This window comes from Zingiber officinale, chromosome 8B (assembly GCF_018446385.1).
Source record: "Zingiber officinale cultivar Zhangliang chromosome 8B, Zo_v1.1, whole genome shotgun sequence".
Lineage (NCBI taxonomy): Eukaryota > Viridiplantae > Streptophyta > Magnoliopsida > Zingiberales > Zingiberaceae > Zingiber > Zingiber officinale.
This window is the reverse complement of record NC_056001.1, coordinates 105,601,457-105,625,333: the sequence shown is the minus strand read 5'-3', so window position 1 is coordinate 105,625,333 and position 23,877 is coordinate 105,601,457. Positions and strand designations below refer to the sequence as shown.

The 23,877-nt window shown below is 46.2% G+C and overlaps 3 protein-coding genes across 3 annotated transcripts; all 3 read right to left on the bottom strand.

Moving 5' to 3' along the window:
* Positions 1–2,005: 2,005 nt before the first annotated feature.
* LOC122014134 lies at positions 2,006–3,703 on the bottom strand. Its single transcript, XM_042570316.1, has one exon. The coding sequence runs from the start codon at positions 3,701–3,703 to the stop codon at positions 2,006–2,008; it is 1,698 nt and encodes a 565-aa protein (XP_042426250.1).
* A 12,951-nt stretch (positions 3,704–16,654) lies between these two features.
* On the bottom strand, positions 16,655–17,658 carry LOC122016156. The gene has a single exon (XM_042573379.1). The coding sequence runs from the start codon at positions 17,468–17,470 to the stop codon at positions 16,874–16,876; it is 597 nt and encodes a 198-aa protein (XP_042429313.1). The 5' UTR covers positions 17,471–17,658; the 3' UTR covers positions 16,655–16,873.
* Positions 17,659–18,350: 692 nt separating this feature from the next.
* On the bottom strand, positions 18,351–23,576 carry LOC122016400 (exportin-2-like). Its single transcript, XM_042573683.1, has 2 exons — positions 20,610–23,576; positions 18,351–18,733 (listed from the first exon to the last, which is right to left on the bottom strand). Exon 1 carries the CDS (start codon positions 23,514–23,516, stop codon positions 20,610–20,612), a length of 2,907 nt encoding a protein of 968 aa, XP_042429617.1. The 5' UTR covers positions 23,517–23,576; the 3' UTR covers positions 18,351–18,733.
* Between the last annotated feature and the right edge of the window lie 301 nt (positions 23,577–23,877).

Sequence of the window (23,877 nt, the reverse complement as noted above, 5' to 3'; positions counted from 1 at the left end):
CACGCGCGGTATCGTCCGCCTGGCATCTATCTGACCGATCGACGTCACCACGGTCGCACGCGCGGCATCGTCCGCCCGGCATCTATCTGACCGATCGACATCATTCCGGTCGCACGCGCGGCATCGTCCGCCCGGCATCTATCTGACCGATCGACATCATTCCGGTCGCACGCGCGGCATCGTCCGCCCGGCATCTATCCGATCGATCGACATCATTCCGGTCGTACGCGCGGCATCGCCCGCCCGGCATCTATTCGATCGATCGACATCATTCAGATCGCCTGTTCAGCATCTTCGTTGTCTTGTGCCCAGCATCGTCATCGCTCGTAGAGATGTTTTTGTTCGGCACCTCCATGGTCACACACAACATCGCTGGTCCACTCGGTTTACTCAGTATCCCACGTGTCATTCGGTTGGCTGTCAGTTTACATGTCGAGCACTCAGCGTGTTGTCGTGCGCTCAGCATCTTCCGCTCAGCGTCTATCCACCCGATCGGCATCACTTCGATCGTCCGGTCGGTATCTTCGTGGCTGCGTACTAGGCATTGGTCCGGTTACAGATTTGATCCGCTCGGCACGAGTACTATCTCATGCGACACCATTATTATAGCGACCGGTCGCTGGAGACAGTATACTTTGGGTTCAGCGATTTGATTTTGATATCGTGAGCGGTTCAGCCCTTTGCGATAGACTTGTCCAGTCAGTCGGACTCACGCCTCCTTCGACTAGACTTGAAGGGGAAACTTGTTCTCCGGATATGAATGTGGCATGGGAGGAATTAATGGGAGGTCAAAGGGCATTTGGGTAATTGGGGATGTTGAAGGCTTTAGGGATTGTAGTGCTTATAAGCACTGTTCACAGAGAAGTCAAAGGAGGAGCCGGTTCGTGAAAAAGGGGAAAGGGCGCCGCCAGGCCAGAGGAGGGGTGGGGGGCTTGTTCGCGTTTTTGGGGATTCCGCCGCCGCACATGGGAAGAACCTCTCTCCCTCTCCTCCCGCCGGCAGGAGCCTCCCTACAAGGCTCTCTTTTATACTCCGATCGAAGCCATCATCGGGCGAACTAGGATCTGTCGCCACGAAGTGATCAGCGACGTCGCCGATCGCACACGTCGCCGGCGATGGTCACACACCTCCATCGTCGCCGCGTGCAGCGACTCTGCATCCAGCGGCCCTCGTCGCCGCGTCCAGCGGCCCTCGTCGCCGCGTCCAGCCGCCTCTGCATGCGGCAGCCACTTCCTTGCGCCGGCAGCCACCGCTGCCCTCTCCCGCAGCCACAGCCACCGCCGGCAGCCACCGCTGCCTTTTCCCACCGTCGGCAGCCACTGCCGACAGCCGCAGCCGCCACCTCCCGCGTCTACTACCACTGTAGTGGATATCGTCACCTTCCAGATAGCCGCAGCTCGGTACTATTTGGGTTATTCCGGCCATCGCGCCGAGATTGGGTTCGGCCATCGAGCCGAGGTTGTTCCAGCCATTGAGTCGTTGGGTTTTACTCTGTGCATCTCTCTTATGATTACGAGCTATCTGTGTTATCCGGCCTGCGTGCCGCGTATCGGCCTGCGAGCCGTTATGTCACAGCCTACATGCTGCATTCCGGATCCAGGCTGCATCGGATTCCGTGCCGCCACCATTAGATTTGACTTCTCAGCGGGTTCACACCCATCTACTTGTCACGACCGCGATGACTTGATCAGCACCACGACCAGCTCACTCATCCATCCGAGGGCGCCCCCCTGGGCCAGGGTACGTTCTCGTACTCGGTATCTGTTTATTTTACTACTATTCTGTTATTATCTGGTTACTCATACATTTGTGGGATTCGCCTCGTGCACCGAGGTACCAGAGACCGGGGGAACCCGGTCGCTGGATACAGGTATAGTTGACCGGAGGAGGACTTCAGACGACTTGGTCAACGCAGCAGACAGATCATCAACCGGGTCATGGGGATGCGGTCAACCTTCCAGACACGTCACACCGGCAGGTTCATTTTCTCAGCTTCCAGACAGGATCATTCATCAAGCAGGTCAGCCAACTGGATGCTGACCAATATTTCACAGTCGATGGACTCATAATCCAGGGTTCCATACTGGCCTGGCTGCTTCGGGTATCGACATCCTTTCATGCAGAATCTTCCAGTTGCAGAGTTGTACACGCCTTCCGCTGCAAGCTCGTTTATTTCGAAGTCGTCATCAAAAGGATTCGATCTCTTGGTTATTTCAAAGCCCACGTTCCAGATACTTGTGTTAGCAGCACCCGAGCTTCTGATGCCTGACTTCCTTCTGTAATGATATTCAAAAACAGAGTCTCCTACTGACAAGAAATTGGCTTCCCTCCACGTTCGTTTTCCTTTAGCATCATTCATGTTTATGCCTAATCTCACGCCACCCAATGATTTTGGACCTGGATACACTTGATGACCGGACTCAGAGGAGGTTGTTATCCTATTACTACAAGAATTTCCAACCGAATCCGCTTCGGTGTAATTGTACTTCAGACCATGGATCCTGTTCCAGCCATCGTTGAGACTATGGATAGAGGCCATGTCAAAGTACTCCGCATCTATCTTGTCCTTGTTGCTCCAGATGCGACCCACGACGTCGCTTCTTTCTTTCAGTGTCATGACCGTCGGGAACCACAGAGTGAGTCCGACGTCGCAGGCACCCACATGGGGATGCTCCGGCGAATCTGCGTTGATCACACGACAAGTTAGCAAACAGAACTGCTTCCTCTGGCGATCCCAGTATGCTTCACCAACCAAGGACCTTTCAGGTCTCATAGGCATATCGTATGGATAGCTACTGGAATTGGAGAAGTCAAGGTAGAAATTTATGGAACCATTCTCTAGGCAAAAGATCTGGTTCAGAGAAAGGAATCGAGGGGTGAACCACAGGCTTTTGCCTAACGGTCTACAACTGCCCTCGGCGCAGTCAGCGCTGTTTTTATAGTCTATTCTGAACACCTGATTGAAGAGGAATGGGCAAGCTCTGGCAGGTTCAATTTCTGATGAGTCTTCCTCAATTTTGACAGCGGAACATGAACTGGTGGCTTGAGGGAAGATGGTGAAGTGATAGGGATTTGGGGCGTAATAAGCTAAAACCGTGATGGAATTGGAACCGAAGTTGTTGGGCTGACCGACGCGGTTCAAAATCTCTACCTCGCCGTCAATCAAGGTGGTGTTCAAGTTGGAAACCGTGGGAAGATTCAGGATCAAGACAGCGGAGAGAAGGAAGGATTTGCCTTGGCCATCGCTGTAGACACCACGGCCGACCATGCATACTTTGCCGGTGGATTCGGACCAGAAGCCGGCGAGGTCCTCGAAGGTGGCTTCTTCCACGACTGCGTGGGGAGAGAAACGCCTCCAGTGCTGCCTCTGGTTCTGGGAGGCGCCGAAGAGCGTCATGGCTGCCTGGATCCGCAAGGTGCCGTTCTTCTCGGTCTTGTGCAGGGACTTGGTCTGGAAGTTGACGGAGGGCGGGGCGAACACCGCGGAGGTGTCCACCTGGCTAAAGAGGCCAGCGCCGCCAGAGAAATACCCATTTCGGAAGGAGATGTGGTCGAAGTGCTTGACGACGAGGGCGGTGGCTTCCGATTCCGGGACGGTGTCCCCGCAGTGCTCAGCGTAGGAGATCTCGCCATGACTAGCCGCTGAAGCAGAGGAAATGGTCCAGAAAGCAAGGATGAGGAAGAGAATCCCCAAGTGATGCATGACAGTGAGACAATCAGACAAACAACACCAACAAAGTATGCTTTGATTGTTTACAGCGACTATTAACATACTTGCGGATGAAGATTTAAGGGCTATAACAAAATTTGTGAATCAGGTGGCAAAAGACGATTATGTTATAGGATTAGGACTGGGTAGTAGTTCAGTGATCTTTGCGGAATGTATTATAGTCCAAGTCCACTGAGGAAGGAGAGTTCAAGTCAAGAGGAAAAAATATATAACAAACACAGTTATTGATTAAAAAAGGAAATAGGTTCTGCTCGAGCGAATGGAAGGCTTAGAAAATTATGAAGTTCCACGGGAGGAGGTGTCATTGAGTTGCTTGGATAAAATTATGGTGTTATGTATATATGACGTTTAGAGGGTGTAATTTTCACTCAATAGAAGATATCTCATTTGATGATAATATAATAAAAGGAAACTACGTATATCATATGAATAAGATAATTAAAAAAATAACAAATTTTATATATTTTTTTAGGGTTTACGAAAGATCAAATGAATAGAAAAAAAAATACAGCAAAATAAAAACTAAATCAAAAGTCAACTACAAAATTGGTAATAAAAAATAAATTATAAATATAAATAGCTGAATTCATGTTAAAAAATTTACATAAAATTAATCATTAATTTGAATTCAATTCAACTTGTGGTGGCGTTATTCATAAATTTTAGTCCTCTCGGAACGGACTAATGATTAATGTATGAGATATTGTCATCATGAGATCTAAGGTTCAAACCTCAACTGATCTTGTCCAAAAGTCGAAGAGATGGAAAGCAGGGGATGTGGCGATCCCGTTGACCGTCTGTAGACTTCACTCGGACCTGCAACACAAACTACTTCAGTGCCGAGTCAGGGAAGGGGTCCCCGGCGTTGGCCCTCCGACGCTCAAGTCAGTCACCGGCGATGAAGTATAAGACGGAGCAACAAGAACACTGTAGTACAAACAGTGAATATCGCCTACCTCTGCCGATGCTTGGACCCCCCCCCCCCCTTTATATAGAGCTCATGTAGCGTGCGTGCACGTTTCCCAAGGCGAGCACACTTCTCCAAGTTTTCTCTGAAAAGACTTATCAGTAAATTATCCCTGACACAGTACCTTAATGACCCGAGTATATCTTTGAAGTGACAGTAGAAGCTTCCGACGTACGATCTTCTGGTTGTCCATGCCCGGTGTTAGTGGCACCAACTCCCAAAAGGATGTTGTTGGATATTAGAGGGAGTGTACTGCAAGGCCGAGTGAGTTGGTCGCTTGACTGGGATATCACCACTTTGGTGCCCCCACCGGTCGACTAGGACCTCGCTACTTCTCCGCTTGTGTCCGCTCGACTGATGCTACCCTTTGTCACTATCGAGCCCTGTTGTTGGGCCGAGCGGAGTAGCCGCTCGACCGAAGTTGAACTATGCGCATATAAAGTTCTGCTGTCTGGCCGAGCGAGGGAGCCGCTCGGCTCGGCTTCTGCACATCGTCTCCCTTGAGCGTCGGTCGTTTGACTTCTCTTGGTAGCGAAGGCGAGGGTGGGTCGAAGCCTTTTCCCCGGTCAAGTATGCTTCGCCCGATCGGCGTGTCGTGGCCTCCCCAATCGAGGCATGCTTCGCTCGACCGGCCGATGCCATCTACGCGTTGATCGCCTTGACTTTGACCTCCACCGTGGCAGCGGGGTGGGACCCCTCATTATCACCGCATCACATGCCTCCCCCTCAAGTCTAGTCGAAGAATGCTGCAAGTCCGATTGACTGGACAATTGTCTGAGCAGCTTTTCGCCTGATCGGCCTTCGGCATTACTTGGTTTTTGATCGGGATGCGACCACTCCCTGGCAGTCACCCTGTTTAAGCTTGTCGTTCGGTTGTAGGTATGCTTCCTCAATTCGATCGGCGAAACGAAGGTTTATAATTGTGAAATCTTTTCTTGGGTCGTCTTGGACAAGCGCGAGCTAAGCTTACGTCATCCAGATTTCTGGAAATTCATACAAATCTCTCCACATTAAGGCTGAGCGTGCCTCCATGCCCTCATTAAATGTCGACCCGTGGTGATGCGCCACGTGTCCTACCCACTGCCGCATGCTTGATGTGACGACAGATATCCGCTGGTGATGTGACGTCTGGCGATTCAAATTCAACGGTTGGATCTTGGCCTGAGTTTCTGCGACTTAGATCGGACGGCTCCGGTTGGCCGACCCCGAAGCTTATAAGCTCATGTGCGTCGCCGCCTTTGCGCACATCTCTTCGACTTCTTCGGCGACGCTCTCTGTGCTCCGGTGACGTTTTTCTTTCTCGATCTTCCGGCGACCTTTCCAATAAGCTTTCTCCCCATCACCCCTTTTTCTCGTCTTCCACCTTCTATACTTCTCCATCTTCCGAGCTTTTCGATGTCTCAGTGTTGCGGCGATAGCCCAATAGTCTTCTTTCTTTTCGACATCTTTTCACTTTTGTTTTGCGATGGAAAGTTTCTCACAGCCTCCCGCCGACATCCTTGGGATCTGGTACACCTCTACACAGTCCAGGTTTGATGCCGGCGATGCTGAGAGTCTGAAAGCCGCTTTTGAGCTTCCTCCCGAATACGAAGTTGTTCTTCCTTCCCCTTCCGATCGGCCAAATTCTTCGTCGCCCGATTGTATTTGCTTCTTTATGGATCATTTTATCGTCAGTCTGTGGTTTTCTCTCCACCCCTTTTTTTCCTCCGTGTGTAAGTATTTCTGAGTCCCCCTTCATCAACTAGTGTCGAACTCCTTTCGGTTGCTGTGCGGGGTGGTAGTTCTTTTTTGCTTGGACGGCATTCCCCTTACTCCCATGCTCTTTCATTACTTTTATTATCCCAAATCTTCCGAGTCGGAGACTTTTCTTTTCCAAGCCCGAGTGGGCTTAGTTTTCTTTGATAAAATGTCGACCTCCAACAAACACTGAAAGGAGTACTTCTTTTTTGTGCACTTTCCCGAGCGGTCGGACTTGCCAACCTCCTGGCAGCTCAACGTGGCGACTCAGCCTCCATTAAAGAAGTACAAGAGTCGATCGGACTACCTCAACGTAGCTTTGATGTTGGCATGTCAAAAATACGACATCCACAAGCTGTTGTTGGAGGGTGTCCTCTACATCTTTGGCCTGAGTCCGATCCGCACCCGGCTGCCGACCAACCTAGGTATGAAACTTATTTCAATCCTTCTTTTGATTCTAACTAATTTTTCTTCCTCTTTTGCAGCCGAAGTCTTGCTACGCGCCTGTCTAGACGGTAAGGCGAAGCTTGCGGATGCAGCAATCAATGCGGCTGCTGTGGAAGAATTGAAGAGTCGCGGTCTGCAGTCGGTAGGCTCACAAGAAGAGCCGCAGGATGAGAGCGAAGCGGATCCCGCCTTGGCAAGTGGTGGAGCGACTGGCGGCTCACCACTTCCTTCCGAATGGCTCCCAGTCATCCAACTTGAGGGGGCATCAGGCTCAACCTCCTCAGTCGAGCCACTGATCAGGCGCAAGAGGTGTCGGGCGGAGCCTTCATCGCGCTCCGCCACTTCGAGGGTGTGGTCTGCCGAACGGGTCAAGACGTTGACCCCCGCTCTTGTCCAAGAGTCCACCGTGTTGGAGTTGCAAGGTTGCAAACATAGTCCCATATTGAAAACACATGGAAAAGATCATGGGTTTATAAGAGAAAGATATCTCCATTGGCATGAGGCCTTTTGGGTAGAGCCCAAAAGAAAAACCATGAGGGCTTAGGCTCAAAGTGGACAATATCATGCAATTGTGGAGATATCTAAATTCTTTTCGATCCTACAATTGGTATCAGAGCCCGGACTGCCAGAAGGTTTAACCGCCGACTGTGCACAAGAGCTATGGTCTGATTGAACCATGTGAGTACAATATTGACCTCTAACAAAGAAAGTGGGGGCTCCTATGTTCAGATCAAGAGGACCAGACACCAGGCAGGAAGTCCTAGTAGGTCGAGTGGACCGAGGGGCAGGAAGTCCTAGTTGCGGCTAGGCAAGGAAGTCCTAGTAGGTCAGGTAGATTGAGGGGCAGAAAGACCTGGTGGGTCGAGGATCGGACGTGGGAAGTCCATGGTCCTTTGTTTGAGGGGGGATTGTTGGAGTTGCAAGGTTACAAACATAGTCCCATATTGAAAACACATGGAAAAAATCATGGGTTTATAAGAGAAAGATATCTCCATTGGCATGAGGCCTTTTGGGTAGAGCCCAAGAGCAAAACCATGAGGGCTTAGGCTCGAAGTGGACAATATCATGCAATTGTGGAGATATCTAAATTCTTTCCGATCCTACACACCGCTCCTGAGTCATCAAATCGGACCCCTCCCTGTCCGATCTACCTCAGGGAACAGTCTGTGCGCCGCCAGTGACCTTCCTGCCACCAAAATCGAAGGCCAGAAGTCAGGTATCTGTCCAACATCTTCATCCCAACCGTCCGGATGAGCTACTTCTGCGCAATCAGGCCCGAGCGACCAATACCGCATTATGGCAATTCTTCACCTACCGTCCGAAGAGTGGCGCGAATCGGCAGGCGCTTCATCCTGAGCCCCCAAGCACCAAATCATCATCCAAGGGTTGCTCGCCCAAATATGGGCAGACGCTCGATCCCATGCGACGATGATGCCTCTGGGGGCGCTTGCGGACAGCCACACCCAGATATCTACTGGGATAAGTGTTAATACACTTTTAATCTATTTCTGCTCGACGCTTACAATCTCTTTGTTGCTTGCAGTACTGGGTGGAGAATCTAGTCATATGCCAAAGGCTCATATTTTTGGAGGAGGAAATGAAGTCAATGAAGGTGTCGAGCGGTCAATCCTCCGCCGCTCAAGAGCAGTCGAACGCCGATGTGGCCAAACTGCGCGTCGATCTGGCGAAGTGCACCAAACTGCTTGAGACCGAATGGGAAAAGAGTTCAGGGCAGGCCACCTTACTGCCTCAGCTGAATAAACAGGTTGTCACCTTGGACAATAAAATCGAGTCAGCTAATGCGAGGAAGAACCGGGCCATCGAAGACCTCGAGCTGAAGAATAAAGAGGCCCAGGCCCTCACCCAAAACTTAAGGAAGCTGAAGATTTCTTGGTCATCGAGCGAAATAGTCGGTCGTCCGAAGAGGCTGCACTTCGCGGACAATTCGCCGCCAAAGATACCGCCCTGGCCACCGTAAAAGACGAGTTAGATGCCTCCCAAGCGGCTTTGAAGACTTATCAAGATGTAGAGGTCGGTCGGTTCGAGGCGATAAAGAAGAATTATATCCACTTAGATGGGTTCAACGACAAAGTTGTCGACCGGCACTCCGCCTGTTCGACCTAGCGATCGACGGGATGATCGACCAGCTTAGAGAAGGTGGATACCTGTCGGCAGCTCTGACCAGTAACATCATCAACAGGGATAAACTTACTGTGTCGTTTCCTAACGACGCCTTAGACTACCTTGAGTGAGGCCGAGAGTCCCTGTAAAATTTTTATAAAATCTTTGAAGTCTTAATGGATGGTTGTCCGTTCGGACAAGCTTTATCTCCTTGCATGTTTTTTCGACTAATCTTTTTTTATCATTGCACAAACTCGTGGCCGCATGCCTCCGATCGTCCATGATTAGTCTATTCAGCTGGCTGATCCCTTTCATATTCAGAGTTCCATCACGATTCTATGAACTTCCGATCAGTCCTGGAGTATTTCGAAGAATAGTGTCGAACGGTCACTATATTTTAAAGACTTCGAGCTTTGAGTAGCCCGGGTTCACGGTCGACTATTTATCAACGCTTGCCTGCTCACTGAGTCATGGGTTTAAAGTTGTCGCTCGACCGTTGAGGAAGATTAGGTAAACACTAGAGTTTAAGGTCGCCGCTCAACCGTTGCTGTAGATCCGGGTTTAAGGTCGTCGCTCGACCGTTGATGCAGCCCCGAGTTTAAGGTCGCCTCTCGACCGTTGATGTAGCCCCGGGTTTAAGGTCGCCGCTCGACCATTGATGTTGACCCGCATTTAAGGTCGCCACTCGACCATTGATAGAGACAAGAGTTTAAGGTCACCGCTCGACCATTGATGGAGACAAGAGTTTAAGGTCGCCGCTCGGTCGTTGATGGAGACAAGCATTTAAGGCCACCGCTCGACCGTTGATAGAGACAAACATTTAAGGTCACCGCTCGACCGTTGGTGGAGATAAGGTTTAAGGTCGTCGCTCGACCGTTGATGTAGACCTGGGTTTAAGGTCACCGCTCGATCGTTGATGGAGACAAGAGTTTAAGGTCGCCACTCGACCGTTGATGGAGATAAGCATTTATGGTCGCCGCTCGACCTTTGATGGAGACAAGCGTTTAAGGTTGTCTCTCGACCATTGATGGAGACAAGCGTTTAAGGTCGCTACTCGACTGTTGATGTAGACCTAGGTTTAAGATCGCCGCTCAATCGTTGATGGAGACAAGAGTTTAAGGTTGCCGCTTGACCGTTGATGGAGACAAGAGTTTAAGGTCACCGCTCGACCGTTGATGGAGGCACATTTCAAGATGCCTTCGCTTTTTATTCATTTTTGCCCTGCGTTCAGGAAACATACAAAAATACATGGTATCTACTCGCACACCTCTCATTCAGCCCTGTAGGGTTGGAGATGATTCACGCTCTACGGCTGTTCTGCCTTCTTCTTACATTCCCGATTGGTCGTGATTAATATGGTGGCCTCCGTCCGACTCAGGTGAATTTGGACTTCTCCTTTTCTTCGTAGACCAACCCATGAATCTTTTTGGTGACGGCGTTCACCTCCAAGCACGGATTCTTCCGAGCGCTTCTCGCTTCGGTCTTGACATCTCGACGTAGCATCGCCGAGCGGCCAGCTGATCGCCTTTGACCTCACCCACCCGGTCGTCCACCGAGAACTTAATCTTTTAGCAATAGGTAGGCACTACCGCCCGGAACTCGTTGAGGGTCGATCGGCCCAAAATGACATTGTAGGCTGACGGCGCGTCCATCATGATAAAGTTGGTGATCCTGATTCTCCTCAATGGCTCCTCACCGAGTGAGATGGCCAGTCAGGCTTGTCCGAGCGGCAGTATTTCATTGCCCGTGAAGCCGTAGAGAGGGGTTGTCATGGGCAGCAACTCATTTCGATCAATTTGTAATTGATCGAACACTTTCTTGAAGATGATGTTCACCAAACTCCTTGTATCAACAAAAGTTCAGTGAATTGTGTAGTTAGCGATTACCGTCCGAATGATCAGCGCGTCATCATGAGGAATCTCCACTCCCTCCAAGTCGCTAGGGCCGAAGTTGATCTGGGGCCCTTCGGCCTTCTCCTTGCTATATCTCACTGCGTGGATCTCCAGCCATTGAGCGTACGACTTCCTGGCTTGGTTGTAGTCGTCGCCGGTCGACCCTCCGGCGATCATGCCTATCTCTCCTCGGGATGCGTTGCTTTTGTTTTCTTCTTCCCGAGCAAAGGGTCTATTTCGCTCGACTGGAACTCGAGAGGGATCAGTGTCATCTCGTTGGTGTTGATGGTGCCGCTCGGGCGTCCTTCTTTCTGTTGGTTGCTACTCAGAAAGTCTAGAGGTTCCACTGTACAAAAATTTTGTACAAAGGTCTGAACCTTTTCCTAGCTACCATGTGTTCTTTTAAATTAAATTTTGGATCGCCTGCGGAACTTAACACGTTTGATCCAAAACTTAATCTATTTGTTCTTTTAGGTTTTGACTTGGATCTCCTGCGGAACTTAACACGTTCGACCCAAATCACCTTAAGTTATTAATTCCATTAAATATTAATTTCCATAATTGGTTCCCAGTACTGACGTGGCGAGGCACATGGCCTTCTTGGATATGGGAGCAACCACCACTGACTAGACAAAACCTTTAATAGAAATCTAATATTTAATTTCCTAAAATAACTTTAGGTTAACCGAAAAGAACAATCAAATCACAAGGAAAAATAAAACAAAAGAACACAACTTCGAAAAACATATTCGAAATACTAGAATCGTAAGCCTCTTGTATTTGGTATTATTTCCATAAATAACTAGCATGATGCGGAAAGAAAAATTACTAGTTATACCTTCTAGAAAGACCTCTTGATCTTCTACCGTATTCCTCTTCTAACCTCGGACGTTGTGTGGGCAACGATCTTCCGAGATGAGAAACCACCAAGCACCTTCTTCTCCTCCTAGCTAGGTTCGGCCAACACAAAAAAGCTTCACCAAGGACGAAGAACAAAACACCAACCAAGCTCCAATGGATACAAGCTTTCTCTCCTTCTTCTTCTTCTTCTCCAAGTAGTATCCGGCCACCACAAGAGCTCCAAGCCAATAGAGAAGGTTCGGCCACCACCAAGAGGAAGAGAGGAAGAGAGGTTGGCCGGCCACAACACCAAGGAAAAGAGAAAGAAAAATAGAATAGAGTCGTTAGCCTTGAATCCTCCTCTACCCCTTCTTTTATAATCCTTGATCTTGGCAAATAAGGAAATCTTAATAAAAACTTCCTTAATTCTTTTGCCATTGAAAAGGAAAATTTATTTAATTAAAAATAAAATTCTTTCTCAATTTTATTTGGCCGGCCACAACAATAAACTTCCAAGCAAATAAAATTTTAAACACCAATTAAAACTTCCTTATTTGCTTCCGAAAATTTATAAAATTTCTCCAATAATTTTTATCCCTTCATGATTGGTTTATAAAAAGGAAATTTAATAAATTAAAATCTTTCTTTTAAACATGTGGATAAAAAGAAAGTTATCTCTATAAATTAAAATCTCTTTTAATCTACAAATAAGGAAAGATATCAAATCTTTTCTTAATCTTTTGTAGAAACTTATAAAAGAGAATATTTAATTTTAAACTCTCTTTTAAATCATGAACATGATTAAAAAGGAAAGTTTTCTTAAAATTTAAAATCCTCCTTTAATCAACAAATAAGGAAATATATCAAATTTTAAACTCTCTTTTAAACATGTAGATGATTTACAAATAAGGAAAGTTTTTACCAAAAATTAAAATCATCCTTTTAAACTACAAATAAGGAAAGAGATTAATCTCTTCTCTTAATCTTTTGTAGAAAGCTATAAAAGGAAATTTTTAATTTTTAAACTCTCTTTTAAAAACATGATATCCACATAAGAAATAATTTTAATAAAAATCCTTTTTAATATTCTAGTGGCCGGCCACCTAAGCTTGGGACCCAAGCTTTGGCCGGCCACCTACATGACTCATCCACTTGATCTTGGCCGGCCCTAGCTTGGGTTCCAAGCTAGATTGGCCGGCCCCATTGGATGGGTAAGAAGGTGGGTATGCGGTGGGTATAAATCTCTATATACTAGAGGCTACGATAGGGACCGAGAGGAGGAATTGGTTTTGGTCTCCCGATGAAATTAAGCATCCCGTGTTCGCCCCGAACATACAACTTAATTTCATCAATAATAATTCATTCCACTAAAGAACTATTATTGAACTACCGCACCAATCCCAAATTACATTTTGGGCTCCTACTTATTATGAGCGTGTTAGTCTCCCTGTGTTTAAGATATCGAATGTCCACTAATTAAGTGAGTTACTGACAACTCATTTAATTAATATCTAAGTCCAAGAGTAGTACCACTCAACCTTATTATCATGTCGGACTAAGTCCACCTGCAGGGTTTAACATGACAATCCTTATGAGCTCCTCTTGAGGACATTATCAACCTAGTATCTCTAGGACACAGTTTCCTTCTATAATCAACAACACACACTATAAGTGATACCATTTCTCAACTTATCGGGCTTATTGATTTATCGAACTAAATCTCACTCATTGATAAATTAAAGAAATAAATATCAAATATATGTGCTTGTTATTATATTAGGATTAAGAGCACACACTTCCATAATAACTGAGGTATTTATTCTTTTATAAAGTTAGTATAAAAGGAACGACCTCAAATGGTCCTACTCAATACACTCTAAGTGTACTAGTGTAATTATATAGTTAAGATAAACTAATACCTAATTACACTACGACCTTCCAATGGTTTGTTCCTTTCCATCTTGGTCGTGAGCTACTGTTTATAATTTATAAGGAACCGATAACATGATCTTCTGTATGTGACACCACACACCATGTTATCTACAATATAAATTAATCGAGCAACTACATTTATCATAAATGTAGACATTTGACCAATGTGATTCTTATTTCTAGATTAATGTTTATACCAAAAGCTAGGCTTTTAGTATACACTCTAACACTTTCATCCTCCCTACACATAGTAGATCGGTGTCTTTGTCGCCGATCGAGAGAAGGAGATCGGCGACGATATCCTCTTGGGGTCGGTCGACTGACGATTTGTGTCAGGCCGTGACAATCGCATGTGTTGTGGGTTGCCGACTGATAGATTGAATAGAACATCGGTGTCCACCCCTTGCCTTTTGCCGCCTTCTGCCGACCGAAAGTTACATGCTGCACGGATGTGTCCTTGTCCCCTGGTGCGGTCGCGCTCCTTCGGGCCTCGGCCCTTTGGGTGGCTGATGGTTGCTTGATGGTCGGCGCTCGGTCGGCGCCGAGGGTTCGATCGGCGCCTCTTTTCTTCTAGCCGCCTGGGCTTCTTCCACATTTATATACTCATTGGCCTTCTTGAGCATGTGGTCGAAGTCCTTGGACGGCTTCCTGATGAGCGACCGAAAGAAATCTCCCTCGACGAGCCCCTGAGTGAAGGTGTTCATCATTATCTCGGATGAGACCGAGGGGATGTCCATGGCCACTTGATTGAAACGATGTATGTAGGCCCGGAGCGTTTCTTTTGATCCTTGCTTCAGGGAGAAGAGGTTGATGCTCATCTTTTGATAGTGTCGGCTGCTGGCGAAGTGATGTAGGAAGGCAGCTCGAAAATCCTTGAAGCTGCATATGAATCAGTCCGACAATCTTCTGAACCAACGCTGCCGCCGACCCGGAGAGGGTGGTGAGAAACACTGTAGCTTCATTATCAAACATATCCAGGTGATCATCTGGATCGGTTAATCCGTTGTATGTCCCGATCGCTGGCGGGATATAGTGTCTGGGTAGAGGGTTTTGTAAGATCCCCTCTGAGAACTGTCGGTTGATCCGTTCGGGTGACGCGTTGCTTCGAGACACCTTACCTTTTCGTGCATCCTGAACGGGAGCATCATCCAAAGATTATCTCTGCTCTTGATTCGCTTGGGCTATCTCCGAGGGGGTTTGGAACAAGGCATGATGGAAGGGGATTGGCGCGGGCAACGCTTCCCCCTATGTGTCGATTGACCTTCTGTTCTGCCCCCATACGGAGATTTGCTCCACTCGGTCTTCCTGCCCCACTTGTCTATCGGTTGCTGATGTTGCAGGTTGCGGCGCTTGCTGATCGGCTAACGTCTGTTGTTGCTGCTACTCGATCATCTTTGTCGCTTGGGCTTGAACGAGCATCTCGAGCTCTTCCTGGGTGAGCGTCACAGTGGTGAGTAGTCCAGTGTCCTCCATCTTCTCAGCTTGGATGCAGGTGACGTTCACACAGACGGCGCCAAATATGATCCTGTCAAAAAGTCGGAGAGATGAAAAGTCGGGGATGTGACACTCCCGCTAACCGCCTGTAGACTCTACTCGGACCTGCAACACAAACTACGTCAGTGCCGAGACAGGGAAGGGATCCCCGGCGTTGGCCCTCCAACGCTTAAGTCAGTCACCGTGGATGAAGTATAAGGCGGTGCAACAAAAAGACTGTAGCACAAATAGTGAATATCGCATATCTCCGTCGATGCTTGTATCCCCCCTTTATATAGAGCTCACGCTTCTCAAGGCAAGCACACTTCTCCAAGTTTTTTCTGAAAAGACCTGTCAGTAAAGTGTCCCTGACACAGTACCTTAACAGGCTGAGCGTATCTCTGAAGTGACAGTGTAAGCTTCTGCCGTACGATTTTCTGGTTGTCCATGCCTGGTGTCGGCAACACCAACTTCCAAAAGGATATCACTGGATATCAGAGGGAGTGTACGAGAAGGCAGAATGGATTGGCCGCTCGGCCGAGATATCGCCGCTCTGGTGCCCCCATCGGTCGGCCAAGACCTCGCTACTTCTGCGCCCGTGTCCGCTCGACCGAAGCTACCCTTTGTCACTGTCAAGCCCTGCTGTTGAGCCAAGCGGAGTAGTCGCTCGGCCGAAGTTGAACTCTGCCCATATGAAGCTCTGCTGTCTAGGCGAGCGGGGGAGTCGCTCGGCTCGGCTTCTGCACATCGTCTCCCTTGAGTGTCGGTCGTTTGACTTCTCTTTGTAGCGAAGGTGACGGCGGGTCAGAGCCTTTCCCTGGTCGGGTATGCTTCACCCGACCAGCGGGTCGTGGCCTCTTCTCTGATCGGGGCATGCTTCGCCCGACCGGCCGATGTCATATACGCGTTGACCACCTTGATTTTGACCCTCTTTGACCTTCACCGTGGCAGCGGAATTGGACCCCTCATTATCATCGCATCATCGGCAAAGCCGAGGTAAATGTCTCCCTTAAGTGCTAGTCATTATTCCAAAGCCTATTAGTCGCCCGTTATTTACTTCCTTCGTGTTAGTCCTGGGATAAATTATTAAAAACACTGGGAGCGAGCATATTCACTATTTACCACCATGATTCATAAATTTTGATTTATCTATATTTATATAAAGATTTACTTTAAATCTTGGGTTAATTCTCAGAAAATATCTCTCTCAACTCTCAAGCAAAGAAATTATAGGTAAAATATCTTTCATCATTTATTTATCTATATTTGTACCGTGAAAGAAATTTTTACTGATTCACAAATTTTGATGCCCACTATCCAGGTTGAACAATTCGATTCGCTTTATTTTTCCAATTCAACAAGAATTTAAAAAAAAATCAAATTCGATATTTTATCAATTTAAAATCAGTATTTAACAAAATTTATACCTCTTTTCTATGTTTTTTGAAATATGGAACGGTACGCAATAATAATCGACGTTCAAATTTAGAATTATTTATTAATTTATAACACTAATGGTAGAAAATAATTGATTAAATAAAAAGAAACTAAATCAAGAGAATAATTTTAAGTCTGATTAGGTTACAATGACACGCAACAAAAGGGTTTAGCAAACAAAAGCTATCGAAATCCATCGAGTTTTCCTGCTCATGGACTGAGTTGATCGTCCCTTTTTTTTTCTTCTTTTATTTTTTAGTTGGGGTTTCAGCAGATCTCGATCTCCGCCGAGATGGATCAGCAGCGGACTCCCAGCACGGATCCGTCGGCGGCGGAGACGGCGACGCGGCATCCGGCGGTGGCCTGGACGTGGTGCGTGAAGAAGCGCAGCACGCGGACTCGGCCCTTCACCCGCATCCTGGAGTCGACCTCGATCGCGGTGACGGCCCCGGGAGGGGGAGGCGGCGGCGGCGTGGCGGAGGGCAGCGGGAGGGCGTCGACGGCGAAAGAGGCGGCGACGTGCTGCGTGCGGCCGCCGGCGATCTGCCCCGCGGGAATGAACGCGAACCCCACCTGCATGCCGGCGTAGGCGAGCTGGAGAGTGCTGTCGTAGTGGGAGAAGGCGGCGCGGTTGGGGTTGCGGACGGAGGCGTACTGGTTGAACGTGAAGCGTAGGGTGCCGTTGGCGACGGCGAAGCCGGGGAATTGGATGGCGGAGACCTGGATCTCGGGTTCGCGGGGGCGGAAGAGGACGAAGAGGGCCACGGCGGCGGCGGCGGAGACTAGGAAGAGGAACGCCGTCGCCAGGAGGCAGGAGGCGAGGTTGGTCCCGCCGCCGCCTCCGCCGCCGCCGTCGCGAAGCTGGCGGTGGTGAGGCGGGGGCGAAGTGGCCATGGCGGAAGCCGAATTGGGGTTTTGCCTTGGATTTCCCCTAACTGATTCTCCCAAATTGTGGTAGGGTTTTGTCCTTTGTGTTGTCTCTCATTTAAAAGCTAATGAATCAAAATTAAATTGATTTGTGTAGAGGAAGAGAGTGGGGAAGAGACAACTTTTTTATGACTACTGCTTTCACCTAATGCTGTACTATCAGTTCTATTCAACTCAAACTTTAGTATTTTTTCACATATTTTTTCTTAATCCTTGATCAATTTTTTTAATGAAGACAAAAGCAAGGCTTATAATTAGCACATGGATTAGGTTAGGTTCCATGACAATGGATTCCAAGTAAAACTAAGTATTCTGTTAAAATTTAATTTAATTTGAATAAATCAAAAAATTTTGATATCCTATACGATAGTCATGGCTTCCTATCTTCTCTATAGTCGCAGCTCATTGAGAGCTAGATCAAGACAAACATGTACATCTTTTCAGTGAGAGCTAGATCAGCAAACATGTGCGAAAACAATGTTGTGTGACACAAAGGAATGAGGTTGCTAGTCTGCTTTGATACTTACAATCCTAGCCACGGTCAGGGCATCTCCTTTTGCTAGCTGGTTTGACACGACCAGGTTGAACACCTTTTGTCCTAAAAGAACACTGCAACTTGCAACTGCAGCTCTTTTGCTTTCTTCTTTAGAAGACACGCAACTACCATCTTGGAGCACCTGTAGGGTCGTCTCAAGAGCTAGTGGGTGCAAAGCCAGACAGCACTTGAACTCGGCACTGGATGAAGGCATCAATGTGACAAGTTAGATATGTTTTTCATAATCTGATATTCAATTATGCATCCGCTAAAAAAACGAAGATTTTTTTAAAATAGGTTTGAGTTTGACCATTCACACCTCAGAGAACAACAAATACAATCGCAACATGATTTCCTCAAACAGACATCACTCTTGCAAGTTGCAAAACATTAACATGCTCTGTATGCAAAACATGAGTGGTATTTTTCACAACTAAGAACCCTAACAAATAGAACCCTTGGAAACAAAACTGCATGTCATCCTCTTGAACGTCCAACCCACACACCACTGTTTCAAGTTCCATAATATAAAATGACCTTCGAGACAATGCAACATGCTTTAAAACAGGTACCAAAACCCAATTGTGCAGCTTAATCCGTCACAACTATGTAATCCTGGAAGTTGAAAGAAGTGCATTTGTACAATGTATCCTCTGAGAATAACTATGGCACGTCACCTCCAGTTCGTCCAGTTTCTGTGAAGAAATATAAGAGAGCATTCAGCAAATGAGACCAACTAGACATGGCAAGATGAGCATTTTTGTGCGCTAAAAATTGTCATGTGATCAACATTGTACGCTAGTCAAATAAATAAACCTCTGCCAACATAATGAATAGAGCAAATGAGTTAATTTGAAGCACTTAATTTAGCAAATGAGTTTTCCCCAGTAAAGGAACAAAGTAACACCAATTCTCTAAATATAAGATTCTCATTGGCTATTCAGGAAGAATTTTTTAGCCCCCGATCACAGAAAAGGAAGCAAATAAGTAAGAAAACATGCTCAAAAAAATTACATAAATTAGATATCCAAACTGAGGTATAAAATAGATGACATGAAGAGCAAATGGTAGTGATTTATCAATAAGAATGACTTTCGACTCATGAAGTTTGATAAAAGAGATTTTCCTTGATCGAATACCAAGAAATACATAGAGCAGACTTCAGAAAGTGCAGATCATTATGGATTCTTTTTTTGCTGTCTATAAGAACAGGCATAATTGATTCTGGCAGGACAGTTATTAAAGTCTGTAATTGGCTATGAATGAATCAAGAATATCAGTTCTGACAGAAGTGATATCCCTCTAAATCCTATAGCTATTCCATTTATCAATCCCAAAAATCACTTATTATGTCAGGATATTTATAAAACTATTTCAACTTGGTTTCGATTTTAGTTCTACTTCCATCCACATAGGGGATTGACCTGTTAGAATAATGGGTTACATCCAGGTATCTAATGACTTGAGATAGCAAGTCAGTGGCAACTTATAAAATGAAACTTTGAGAAATGAGAAAATAACCCAAGAATGAAGATTTTTTAGTATTTATTTATATGAATGGAAATACTATACAATGCTGTTTAAATTATATAGGAATCAAGTCAATGAATCAAACGGTGAAACTTTAGGAAAGGAGTTACTACAAGGAGAATAATAAAGGAGACCAACATTTCTGAAAATAAATATGGTCTTGGAGAAATCAATCAAAAAAGCTATTTATTTATAAAGACAGCTAATTAAAAAAAATAAAGAAAAGAAGGATTTACAAATGTTTTTTTTAAAAAAACATAGAAAATTTATGATAATGTCCATAGATAATTCTTGTGGTGCTTTTAGAGGGACAGATTGGTGTGATTAAAAATATATAATGAATGTGAAAAATGATTTATAGCCTTTAGTCTTACATTAAGAAACAAAATAAAGATAGAATTTTGAAAAATTGCATAATTTTTATGAGTGTGGCACAACCAACGATACATTATAGATCAAAATGATAGACAATTAGGAAGCAATATAAAATGTAACAAAGATGAGAATGTGAAGATGGATATTTAGTATTATTAGAAATAATCAAATGAAAATACTACAATGTGGAGAACACTTAAGTGTAGCTTCAAGAGATGATTCAATGAGAAAAAGAAAGATATGTTGAGATGGTATGGACCTATTCAAGAGGATTAGTGATTGTGTTATTAGAATTGTTGAATCAATTAGAGTGAAAGGTGTAATGGTGGCATCAATGTAATTAAAAAGGTTGTAATTGATCTAAATATTGCTAGTAAGATAACCTTATATAGAGTACAATGAGGAATAGGATTTATATAGCTGGCTCCAAATATTTGGGACAAACAAAAATTGAACTACTAAGATTACCTCAATTAACTAACTAGGATATAGATGAGCAGATTAAACTCCTGATCTGGCACCAAGGAAGATTCATTTTTCTATAACTTAAATCAATCCAAAAATTTAAAACGTTTCAAGAGAGAATATAGTGTCCACGATATAAAGAAACAACACTTGCGGAAACCTATATACAAATAAATTAAAAACCACAACAAAACTTCTTACCTAAGCAATTATACAATTGTAGGTGGCACAAAGCTGGAGTAATGCAGTTTGATTAGCTGTATCAACATACGTCTGAATCACTGGCCCATACCTACCAGGAGAACTGGACGACAGTCTTGATACTGATGTCACAAAAAACTCCTTTGGATCCCTTATTTCCTTAAGAGGGTCTGATTCTTTCTTTCCACCATAATGAAGACGAGCAAAGGTTGCTGAGTAACCCACAGTTTCAGGAAGATCTGGCTCACCATTTTCTAGTTCCACGTATTGGTCTGGCTGAGCCAGCAAAGAGATGATACTATTGAGCATTCTGCCCCATAATTCACTGTATTTATCATCTGAAAGGATTGAAGACTCGCAGATCAGCCTTGTTGCAGCCACCAAAGCCAGCTTCCTTTCAGTGGCTCCTGAAATGAGCTTGAGATTAGGAATCCAAAACGTCTGAAGAATATTCAGGAATAACCCATTTTGAAGAGTATCTATGGACTCCACAAGCACACTGGGACCATGCTTAACCAAAAACAATGACATAAATACCACAAAAGAATTCACAAACTTAGCTACACGCCTGCTCTGTAGGCGGATGAAAATCGGCCTCCATATATCTGTAAGGTAAGGCGCTATAATTTCACAAGGAAGATTTTCCACCACAGCGTTGAGGACATAAAATCCCAATTCTTCAGTCTTAGAAGCTGAAAGCAACCCAGTAGACTTCGCTATGACCTGTTCCAATCTCCCTTCAGTCTTGAGCACATTGGGAATCTTCTGCAGATATGCCTGGAGTAGTTGAACTAATGCAGGGACATTTTCTGATCTCTTCCATGAATCATCAGAGAGAAGCATCTTGAATATCAGCATATAAGCTTCGGAAAGAGGTGGCTTACTCACATCAACAAGTTGGGAAAATATTTGGAAAGTATATGGCCAGAACTCAGCCACATCTTCAGCTAAAATTTTCTGGAGGATTGGGAACAAATGTATCTCAAATACTTGGATAAGTAACTCGTCATTCTCACAGGATCTTCCAATCAGGGCAGCAATAGACTCAAATAGGTAGTGGTTGAAGGTTGGGCTCCTTGGATTATTGCATACCACTGTCAGCACATAAGCCAAGCGATCAACACAATGTTCAGCAACCTTACTACTTATATTGCAAAGGCCAATTACTCTCATGATGCACTTCATGATATATGAATTTTCCTGTGACTCGGGCAACTGCAAAGCACTGAAGAGATTGGTCATCAACTGGAGCAGGAAAGGATTGACATCTGAAGCACTATATCGAGGAGTCAAACTGACTACATTTGAACCAGATAATGTTACTTTGTCCTTCACCATTAACAGCTTCTCAATGCAATTTGCTGCGTATGAATGGACTACATTTGATTCGGCCACAAGGAACCTCGCCAAATGGGGGAAAAGAGCGAGGACTGCTGGCTTAGGTATCTGCACACGGAAAACCGTGAAGAACTTCAAAGCACCAGCTTTCAGCATTGGAGAACCATTTATATCTTGTTCTTGTAGCTCAGGAACAATGACTGATGTGAAGAAGCTCTCTACATCCACAAGGTACCCAGCACTGCTGCCCACCTTTGGAGCAAGTGCAACCACGAGGTAGATTGCATTGTCCTTCTCCTTCCAGTTTTCCATCGGGTTGGCTGCATATAGTTTCAGCATCTCCTGTATCTGCATTGACACTAATGTTGTAACTTGTTCTCTGTAATTCAAGGCTATACCCTTCAGAAGCTCACAAGCGATCCGCCTCCTAGTATCAATATCACTGCCTTCAATATCCCTCCTAATATATTCAATGTAATTCATATCAAACAGCTCTTCGTCCTCATCTCGAAGCCGGATGTTAGGGAAGACGATGCTTGAGCATATACCTTGGAGAAAATTAGGGCTACTAAAGAGTGAATGGTGAACGCTAGTGCTGACCGTCGTCAGGAACTTGATGGCTGTGACAGTAAGCTGATCGCGGGTAGGGGAAGAACCTGGAGTCATCAATAGCTGACACACGGTTAAAGCAAATTTTTCAAGGTAGATCTTGAACTCCTCCTCATTTTTCTCCATGTAAAGCTGAAGGTTCTCACAAATAGAAGCTCTGAGGGCATCTAATGCTCCCTCAGCCTCAACGGCTGGTGAGTAAGAAGTACCGAGGTAAGCGAGGAACTCGCTCATCCACTCGTTCATGTGCTCCTCGAAGAACTCAGGTAGCTCAACAGAATTGAGGGAGTGGAAGATTTCGGAGCAAAGGCGTTGTGACTCAAAAAGTGGGCGGAGGGTCTCAGGAGGGCCCGTGACATTTGAGGAAATGAGCCGGGAGGTCTTGAGGAAGATCTCTAGCAGAGGAGCAGCAAATCCGTCGAGGCAGTACTTGAGGTCGAGCCGAAGGGCGTTGTCATCGAATGAGCTGCGGAATTTGGAAAAGAGGGAAGTGGCGGCTCCGAGTAGGCCGTTGACAGAGTGATAGTCATCGGCAACCGCGGCTTTGCGGAGGGAATCGACGAGCTCTGGAAGCAAGGAAGGCCAGGACTTGGGGAAGTCGTGGGAACTGACGGCGGCGAGGGCTTCGGAGAGCTGTGGCTGGACGCGAGGCGGGGCGTTGAGCATCAAGGCGACGATATGCGCCTTGATCTGCTCCTTCTCGGGGGCGGATATTGCGTAAGCCGCATCGTCGGCTGAGGGGGCCCAGTGGGAGCGAAGGTGGTTCTTGAAATGAACGGCGGCGGCGAGGCGAATTTGATCCTCGACGGCGGGAGCGGCGACGAGCTGAAGAAGGGCGGTGGCGAATCCTGGCCGCTTCGCGGAGTCGGAGAGGGAAGCCTCGGCGGCACGGCGAGGCTGGGGTTCCGGCGAAAGCGATTGCAGGAACCACGTCGCTAGGGTTTCGGGGCGGATGTCCATGGGAGAAAGAGAGAGTGCCAAAAAAAGGGAATAAAATATTTAATAATCGCGATGCGAATTTGAAACGGGGACAAGGATTGATGAGAGCCTTTTATAGGGAACGGGGAGGAGGGTCTACAGACGCTCTTCGACGCGCAGAAGGTTCGAAACCTAGATCGGACGACTCCTATCTCCCTTGAGCTAGAAACATACCAAATAGGTTAACCCAGCCCAATCCAACCCAACCTGCCCTCAGCTCCATGGCTAAGAGATCTCATACGGGTGGGACCACTTATCGTCTAGCCCGACATGGCATACATTGGGATGTGAATGTTGTTATCGAATTGTGAATGAAAATTTTGATACAGAGATTATGTTAAGC